Source organism: Musca autumnalis, unplaced genomic scaffold (genome assembly GCF_047663935.1).
Source record: "Musca autumnalis isolate F117 unplaced genomic scaffold, ASM4766393v1 scaffold_1, whole genome shotgun sequence".
NCBI lineage: Eukaryota > Metazoa > Arthropoda > Insecta > Diptera > Muscidae > Musca > Musca autumnalis.
Window position 1 is genome coordinate 221,504,576 of NW_027411644.1, and position 10,540 is coordinate 221,515,115.

The following is a 10,540-nucleotide window of genomic DNA, read 5'->3' on the forward strand; positions in this document are numbered from 1 at the left end:
TCCTTGAGAAGTTCGCGTTCGAATGAAACAAAAACTAATATATATTTAAAAAGGTCCATGTCATAGCTGTCAGAGGTGCCAGATGTTGTACCAAAATTTCGACATTAATTTTTTTATTTTTGGCCAATGGGTGGATCCACTGTGCATTGGATACATTTACATGTACATACATTCATATAGGTTTGTGCATTCCTATCTTTAAGTGGTATTGTCTCGATTTGATTTAATAGAAATTGTTATTAATTTATAATTGAAGGTAATTATCTGTAAATAATAACCTATTCTTGGTTTATCATATTTATATAGTTTTCAAGTGTCAATCATTTAATAAGAGTATTTAAACAATTTGATACTTTTTAGTGGTCTACTTAACTTTGGCTCACAGTGCTTTATAGAAATATATATGTTCCAAATTCACATTTATTGATTCACTCTACACAAGCAGTCGTCTTAGTTATGTACTATTTTCTATCCGTCCATCCGTTGTATCATTGTAGCATCATAATAAAAATATTGGAAAGTTGGGGATTTTGACGGCAGGCCAATATCGTTTATCTACAACAAAAATATTGATGCCACATGAACCTGCATTACTAGCACCAGTAGACAGAAAAATAATGATTTTTTTTTTTTAATTTTACAAGGTGAACTCGTTTATTTTACTCATTACTAAGTAATGCGTAATGGTGATATAGATTATTTGTGTCCGACTACAAAATCCGAGAACTGTGAGTTAAACGCTCACCAGCGGCAAACATTCTTTGTTAGCAAGAATACGAAGAGTTGTTTCTAAGCATGGCACAGTGTGTTTAGAAGTTTGCATGTTCAATCCCAGCTGTCTACAGAATAAAAATTTTGAGTGTGGTGAAATTTAACATAAAATAGATACATACATCATTATTCGCCGCTTATTTGGCAATGGGAGTTTTTGCTGGGACTCCGATGGAGGTTTATCTGGATAAAATGGATCATTGAGTCTCCAGAAAATTGGATTCGTGGGGCTCATTGATTTTTCAACCATATTTTCAGTATTTTGATGTTTTCAATCATATGCATAGGTCAATGTTATGGTATATCCCAGAATTTTACAACCACAGACAATTTCAGTTGTTTTTGCTACCGCGTGATTTTAGTATGTTCGTTCTAATTTTTAGAATATCATTGAAATACAGATTTTGGCATTCCTTTTGTTGAAAAACCTCCATCCAGAAAGTGGTTAAAATATATCCACGTTTTAATTCAATCCCTATTTAACTTTATTCTCGAGAAGATCTAATAGAGTTATACAAGGGGTTTAATGTGTTTGAGGCTATAGTTCGACCCGAACATTACGCCTTTTTATACCCTACACCACTATGTGGGGAGGGTACTATAAGTTGGTTTTGACCAAAAAAATTATAACGCATCCAAATAATGGTTGTAGACCCATATATACCAAAATGAATGTCACGACGATCTGAGTCGAGTAAAAAGAGTAGCAGCCGACAGATATGTGCCCTCAGCCTGTGTGCCTTTACGGCAGATTTAATACCGGCTACACAATTAAAATATTTTTCCCAAAAATTTGCCAATAAAAATATCGAAACTTTTACGATATTTATCTTAACGATTGTGGGCCGTCTACATAAATCCATATATTAGCTAATAAATTTAATTTATATTAAAGTACAGAAGTGTTAAACTTTTGCGGATACGGTACCTATAGAAATGGAGCGACATAGTCCATTTTGGAAATAAATCTTATTTTAAAAGTCACTGATTTCGATAATTACCGCAAGGTATTTTAGATGGTCATTTCAGTGAAAAATTTTGAACTTTTATGGCGGAGGTTCCGATATGACATTAATTTGGATAAAATATTACTAGATCCAAAACTTGACTAACAGAGAGACAAACAGACATGCAGACAGGGGGCCCCTGCGTACGTTCCTGTACTGGACGATGTCCCTTTCATGAGGTTTTACATAACCAAAACAGAAAGTGGCTGCCTTATGTCCTCGACAGCCTCACGAATTCCATCTGTGAGGTCTTGAATCGACTCTGGGCTGTTGGCGTATACCTTATATTTCACGTGACCACAAGGAAAGAAATCGCAGAAATCACATCTTCCACAGATAACAATATTCCCTTTATTCATGCCAACTACATTTTCGCAGGAATTAAACCGAATGATATGACTTTAATTTGGATAAAATATTATGAAATCCAAATCTTGACTAACAGAGAGACAAACAGACATGCAGACGGGGGCCCCCTGTCCCCCTGCGTACGTTCGTGTACTGTACCATGTACTCTTCATGAGGTTTTACATAACGAAATCAGAAAGTGGCTGCCTTATGTCCTCGACAGCCTCAAGAATTCCATCTGTGAGGTCTTGAATCGACGCTGGGCTGTTGGCGTATACCATATACATATTTCACGTGACCACAAGGAAAGAAATCGCAGAAATCACATCTTCCACAGATAACAATATTCCCTTTATTCATGCCAACTTCATTTTCGAAAAAATAAGGCCCAATGACTCCGCAGGAATTAAACCGAAACAAACATTCACACGTTGAGGATGGAGAGGCTTCTAAACAATAACTCTTGGGTTTTCCGAACCGCAGGCGCAGCAATTTTGCTTGTTGACACAAACCACCGAAGTGGACCTTATCAGTCAAGATGATTTTTCGATGGGATTCCTTATCATTTTCATACATTTCAAGGACCTAATTATGCGTATATCGTTCCATTTCTAGTGATGGTGTCGTTTCCACTTGTGAAATGTCAAAAAAAAAAACGTTTAAAAGTGACAGCTTGTTGGAAAATCCTTTAAGTGCCGTGGGGACAATCTGTCGCAAAAAAACATTTCAAAACGATACGAGACCTTCCTTAAACTGCACTTTTGCAAACAATTTATGAATCTTAGACCGATGTAGTCTATATTCGAATCAGATCTATATCGGCAGAAAATATGATATGCAAACTTTTATGAATGTGACATTTTTAAACTGAAATCACTGATCTAGCGGCGCGAAAGAAAAATCAAACTATAAAATTGCGAAATGTTTTCCACTGTATCGATTGCAGATACTCTGGTGACTAAAACTTAGTTTTTACTTTTTGTTGTTGTAAATATTCACTCAGTTATTAAGAAAATTGTGGCTACAAAACTGACTTCATATTTGTTTAATTGTTAAATAAATTCTTAATAACGCTAAACAAAATTCATTTTTTTTTAATTTTTTAATCGAGATTTATGATTTATAAGACAAGTGAAAAAGGAAAGCCGACGATTCGAACCCACACACCCACCACTATGTGACATGCATGTTTCGCCTTCGGTAAAGGCTCTTCAGACATATCGGATGTGGAGCGGCTTCGCTTTCCTCGAACTTTACTCCTTTCAAATGCATTTTTGTTTTGTTTTTTTTTTTTTTTACAACAACAATGAGGATTTTCCCATTTAGTTGTGCTTTCTTGACAAACGCTTAGCGCTGCCTTTGATAGTTAAGAGTGTGGCTCTGAACGCTAACACGTCGTGACAACACTTTTTTCCTGTGTTTTTCAAGGACGTGGGTTCAAACCCCAGTCTGCCCCGAGCCTTTACCGAAGGCGAAACATGCATGTCACATAGTGGTGGGTGTGTGGGTTCGAATCGTCGGCTTTCCTTTTTCACTTGCATTATAGATCATAAAACTCGATTAAAAATAAATAAAAAAAAATCTTCGCCTAAAAAAGGCAAAATTTTCAAATAAATAAAATTAATTTTTAATAAATAGTGGAGGGAGTGATTTGAATTAAAAAAAAAAAAAAACAGTTTGGGGCCTGTAGGTACGTACTCACATACATATATGCATGGCAATAACTTTTCAAAAATTATTATTATTGTGTTTTTAAATGTAATATATTTTTGTTGAATGGAGCGTAACCACAAATGTTCTCTAATGTTCAGTCGAATTATTTTTGAACGAATTAAATTGGACTTCCTAGATTCCGAACAACAAACATTTGGCTGCAACTAGCCGCAACTATTGTTGATCAATGCATGAAAAATGAAGCTTAAATCCTTTAAATACCAAATATTGGGAGGTACCAAAACGTAAACCTATGTCCACATTTTTTTTTTTTTTTGGTGGAGAATCTTTGTGACTACTTGGAACCCCAACTACCAAATTACACCTAATTTGATCGTAAAATTTGGCTGAAATACCCCAAAATACTGAAAATCGGGAGTTACCTAAAAAGGGACCTAGATCCAAATGTCTACATGTCTACATTTTTGGTGGAAAACTTTAGTGACCTAAATATCAAATTACAAGGCAAGTGTGGCTTAAATCCTAAAAATACCGAAAACGGGAAGTACCGTTAAATAGGGGCTACACCAATATATTTGCCGACGTTGTTCATATTTAGTCCGTTATTACTAGACAGCGGAATCCTATGCAAATGCATATATGGTTAGGATGGTCGTAGAGAAAATCTGATTAGACAGAAACTCGTTTTATTACAAAATAAAACGAATTAGGCCCAGAAATTTTTGCATATTTTGCATATTCTGCATATCGTGTATATTTTGACATATTTGTACATATCTGCATAAAATGAGCATATGCAAAACCATATGCAAAAATATATTCAAGGATTTGTGGTCTAAATATCCCACCGAAATGGCTGAAAATTGATATTTAGTCTTCGTTGGGGGTACAAAAACACTCCATTTGAAATTTGTCGGCATAGGTCCACATCTTCATATAGCCCCCATTTAATGGGACCTCCCGATTTTCGGTATGGGGGTATTGGGACCTCAATATCCGACCGAAATGACTTAAATTTGGTATTTTATTTTCATTGGGGGTATAAAACTTCCCACCTGAAATTTCTCGGTATAGGTTCACGTCTTCATGTAGCCCCCATAGGACGGCACCTCCGGATATCTGGTATTTTTAAGGTTGTGGCCTCAATATCCCTCCGAAATGGCTGAAATTTGGTATTAAGTCTTCCTTGGGGGTATAAAACTTTCCACCTGAAATTTCTCGACATAGGTCCACGTCTTCATGTAGCCCCCATATAATGGTACCTCCCGATTTTTGGGTATTTTGAAGGTTGTGACCTCAATATCCCACCGAAATGACTGAAATTTGGCATTTTGTCTTCGCTGTGGGCATAAAATTTTCCACCTGAAATTTGTCGGTATAGGTCCACGTCTTCATATAGCCCCCCTAGAACGGTACCTCCGGATTTCTGGTATTTTGAAGGTTGTGCCCTCAATATCCTTCCGAAATGGCGGAAATTTGGTATTAAGTCTTCGTTGGGGTTATAAAACTTTTCACCTGAAATTTATCGGTATAGGTCCATGTTTTCATATAGCCCCCATAGAATGGTACCTCCCGATTTTCGGTATTTTGAAGGTTGTGGCCTCAATGTCCCACCGAAATGACTGAAATTTGGCATTTTGTCTTCGATGTGGGTATAAAAATTTCCACCTGGAATTTGTCGGTATAGGTCCACGTCATCATATAGCCCCCATAGAACGGTACCTCCCGATTTTCGGTATTTTGAAGGTTGTGGCCTCAATATACCTCCGAAATGGCTTAAATTTGGTATTAAGTCTTCCTTGGGGGTAAAAAACTTTCCACCTAAAATTTGTCGGTTTAGGTTCAGGCCTTCATATAGCCCCCACAGGCGATACCACCCGATTTTCGCTTTTTTGAAGGTTGTGCTTGTGGTTATACATTTCTATATTTTATTGACTTGTCTGAAGAGAATTTTAAACAGAAAAATTGTACACACAAACATTTTTGTACCTATTATTAAAATATTTGTTGCATAAGAAAATATGTAAAATGCATAAATTTTGCATATGCAAAAATTTATGCATTTTGCATAATTTTGCATATGTCATATGTTTCGATTGCAATGTAGTCAGAAGCCAAAAATATGCCCAGTCCCAAAATTTGACATAAATCGGGCCAAAAATAGGGGTTGCATAAAATTCCGCTGTCTAGTTATTACCCACGAACCCAGACTGAGTTTGTGCAAAATTTCGGCCTTGTAATATTTTGTACAAACTTAGTTTAAGTTCAAAAAAGAGCCGTATTGTTTCGCTCCTTTCGGTACTTCCCCTCAAAAGTGCAAAAAATTTCACTTAAATGGTACACACGATTATCTTGAACGGAGCACCTGATTTGGACCAAACTTTGGATCTCCTAAAATGTTGTCCAAAATTAGTTTAATTTCGAAAATGGTCAATATTGGTCTTCTCCTTAGGGTACTTCCCGCACCAAAGTTCAAAATTTTTGTTTAACTGCAGTTTAGGATCTGTTCGTAGATCCTTTGGAAATTTATACCGAAGCTACTCCCTGTGGTCCTGTTTACAGCGATATTATGTATTTCGTGGGCAAGTCCATGCTTCCAGACTTAGTGGTCCCAAAGATCTATGTTATACGGTGACCAACTGAAATGACGGATCTGCGTGATATCCATCGAAAAGAAATATCTACCAAAATAAGATGCACTTCCAAAATGGACTATGTCGATCCATTCCTACCTCCTTCAGAAACTTTTGAAATTTAATCCATATTTGTATTTTTTTTTCGGTAAGTTCATACATCAAAAAAGGGTCAAAACTCAGAAAACCCTCTAATACATAATTATTGGGAAAAAGAATTTTGGTTGCGTAACCGGTATTCAATTCGATATTGTCTACAGATAAATGTTTTAATTCTCTGTTGGCAAGCCGACTGATACTTTTTACTTGTTTTCAATATATTAAAACATGGCACGGGGTTTTTTAAATATTCACTAATTATCAATTTTTGTTTTACATTTTTTCCAATTCCGATAGGAATAGGCAATGTGGTTGTATCGAACTCAACCAATAAAAGATTAACAGCTCACAAAACAACCTCATTATACTGTAATATTTTTTACTGAACACTAGAGTCTTTATCCTTTTTAACTGTTAAATCTATTAATACATCCTACACAAAGACCTCGCATCGTTTTCAGCAGCCCCAAAAATTCTTAATTTTTTCTCATTGCAAATATTTTCTTCAATACACTTAAATTCCATCTTACCTTCAATGGGTTTCTCCGAATCATTTTCCTCATCCTTAACCCTGCTCTCACGATTGCCAAGCGCTGGCTGTACCACTGGTGCCGTGGTAGTTGTTGGAGTCTCTGATGTTTCATTGACTGGCAGAAATTCAGGACCCAAATCCGTCGAATTCAAGGTATGAATTATTGTGGGTGGTTGCAATGTTGAAACCGCACCATAGGCACAATGGGCCATTAACACAAAACACGAAAAATATAGAAATTGCATTGTTAAACTCGCCTTGAATACGTTTTAAAATATTTATCACAGATTTTTGTTCTTTTTAATTGTTTAAAATTAAAAGAAAATCACAAAATACACTTTTTTGCATTCAGACACATACGAGTATGCAAAACGAACTTAAAAAAAATTAACAAAATTGTGACACCACCACAAATTATAATTTATTAGCACGTTTGCTTTTTTTCGGAATTCTTCCGCTTAGCGTAGTTCAGTTCGCGCTTTTTCTCCACTAACTAATCAAGTTGCACTGACTGGAAGTGAATAAATCTGTCGTTCAGTAAGAATATAGACAGACGACGGTGGATGAACGTTTGCGGTGTGCACGAATGAATGTCTTTAGTTAAAAATCGTAACGACACAATCTCGAGGTACAAGCGAATGCCCGGCGTTTTAGCTAGCTAGCGGCGTTCTCTAATAGCACTGCTACAACTATGATCGTCTTAAGGTTACAACGACGTTTTAATAGCTCTTCTTTAGCTTGACTAGACATCGAGTGACAATCGCCCCCATCGACAAAAAAAAACACATTTACAACCTGACTAATAAAATCCGCCGTGAGTGTGTATATAAAAATGAATATAAAAATGCTTCTCAATATAGAAAAAGTAAATCTAACAGCTGATGACAAAGTGATTAGGTTTTTTTCGCTGCTGCATATTTGCTTTGTTTATCGTAATTGTAACGGGTGTAGTGGCGTGTGTTTGTTGGGTATGTTTGAACGCTCTTTTCCTGCTAAGTAGAATGTGCTTGCGTATTCTATACAATTATGCGGCATGTAACATCACTTCATGTGACATTGTCACCTACAAACAGTTTTTCAAATAAATTAAGAGAGCGTATGGACTGCGTTCTGAACTTAGGACATCTGACTAAAATGTAATTGTTCACTAACAAAAACTGGTCAACCTTAGAGAAATAATGGCTTTAGACCTCATGTTTCCGTTTCAGGCAATTTGAAGGCTATTGAACCATGTCCTTCCTTCACTGGAGCGTCTGATAACTCTCGAACGAATCTACCCATTGAGTCTAAAATTTGACATCCGTAATATTTTGTCCAAATTTAGATCAAGCTCGAAGATGGATCTATATCGGACAACATCTTCAGATACCTCCTTCACATAAGTTCCATAATACCCCGGCAGCGGGTTATTTATACCGGATTGACCCGAAACCAAAAGCGTTTCGGCCAGCTCACAGTGGTCGAAATCACTGATCTAGAGGCGCGAAATTAATAACATGGAAACGAATGGAGAAATCTTTCTGAAATGTTGCACAAAGTCAGTCTGTGTCCTTGTATATAGCCCCCACATAACGGTACCTCCTGATATTCGGTATTTTGGGGATTTAAGCCACCATTTCCTTCCAAATTTGTTGTAATTTGGTACTTATGGTTTCTAGTGATCACTAAACCTTTCCACAAAAATTGTGGACATAGGTCCACGTTTGGGTATACGCCCTTTTAAGGTACCTCCCGATTTTCAGTATTTTGGGGGCTTAAAGCTACATAACCCGGCCGAATTAGGTGTAATTTGGTATTTGTGGTTCCCAGTGGACACAAACATTATCCACCAAAAATTCTGCACAACAACAAAAAAGTAAAAACTAAATTTTAGTCAGCAGAGTGTCTGTAATCGATACAATGCAAAACATTTCAAAATTTTTTACTTTGATTTTTTGACTTTCGCGCCGAAAGATCAATGGTTTCGACCAGTGTGCAGCGGCTGCCAACTCAGCATCAAACCTACATATGCTGCTACAACAACAACAAAAGTTCCACATTTCGCTTAAGTACAGGTTAAGGGCTGCCTAAACGTAGTTTTGAGATCCTTACCGAAGGCACTCTTGGTGATTCTTTAAATAAATTTCTCAATTCACACAGAATTTCGGATAAGTTCACTTTAAGACCTGCTCTCAAATCACTTTGATTTTTTTTTTTGAAGCAACTTGTATTCGCTGCCTCAATTACGATGGCAAAAGTGTTTCCAGGGGCAAGTTCATACTTCTTGAGAAACAGCCCGAAAGGTGTAAAAAAAGCCTCTATGGCACCATATGTATGTAGTGACTGGAGAGTACGATAACTCTCGAACTGATCAACCGATTTGGTCCAAAATTTGGCCTTCGTCACATTTTGTCCAAACTTAGTTTCATTTCGAAGATGTGCAATACCGGTCCACAACTTCCGGTACTTCCCCCAATATTTAAAAACGGTCACTAAAATATCACGCACGATATCTCTTGAACGGGGCAACCAAATTGGTCCAAACTTTGAATCTCCTGATATTTTGTCCAAATTTAGTTTAACTTCTAAAATGGCCCTATTGGACCTCTCCTTAGGGAATCTCCCCCACAAAAGTTCAACATTTGTGTCTAAGTGCAGTTTAGGGTCTGTTCGAAGATTCTTAATCCTAATCCACATTTTTATCGACAACTTCAAATGTCCAAAAAGGGCCACAAAATTCTGAAAAGACCCTACATACATTCGATCTGTCCGTAGATAAAAGTTTTACTTCACACTGTCGGCAAAGCCGACTGACACTTTTCTACTTGTTATACACTCCACCATAATATGGAGGGTTTATTAAGATTGTCATTCCGTTTGTAACTCATTGAAATAATCATTTGCGACCGTATTTTCAGACTGAATTAGCTATAATTTGACATTTAGGGTTCCCAGTGAGCTACAAACTTCTCCACCAAAAATTATGGACATAGGTCCATGTTTTCTTATAGCCCTAATATAGCGGTACCGCCCGATTTCCGGTATTTTGACGTTTTTAGGTACATACATGTTCTGCTCGAATTAGCTATACTTTGGCATTTATGGTTTTTAGTCATCAAGAAATTTCTCCACCATAAGTTATGGTCATATGTCCACGGTTTGGTACAGCCGCCATATAGCGGTACCGCTCGACTTCACCTATTTTAACGCTTTAGCAACATTTTCAGACCGAATTAGCTATAATTTGACATTTAGGGTTTCCAATGACCAAGAAACTTTATCACCATAAATTATGGGCACAGGTGCACGTTTTCTTGTATCCCCCATATAGCGGTACCGTCCGATTTCCGGTATTTTGAAGTTTTTAGCTACATGTTCCGGCCGAATTGGCTATAATTTGGCACTTAGGGTTTCTAGTGGTCAAGTGACTTCTCTAGCTAAAATTGTGTGCATAGATATTTTCGCAACAGAAAGAAAACTAATAATTCCATATTATT

At 36.8% G+C, this 10,540-nt stretch overlaps 1 protein-coding gene across 1 annotated transcript in view; it reads right to left on the minus strand.

Moving 5' to 3' along the window:
* Alp4 (Alkaline phosphatase 4) overlaps nucleotides 1–8,004 on the minus strand; it is a 30,701-nt gene extending 22,697 nt beyond the window's left edge. Inside the window, exon 1 of the mRNA XM_073960229.1 lies at nucleotides 7,063–8,004. Within this exon, the coding sequence (XP_073816330.1) occupies nucleotides 7,063–7,309 (247 nt within the window). The 5' untranslated portion in view covers nucleotides 7,310–8,004. The remainder of the gene's footprint in view (nucleotides 1–7,062) is intronic.
* Between the last annotated feature and the right edge of the window lie 2,536 nt (nucleotides 8,005–10,540).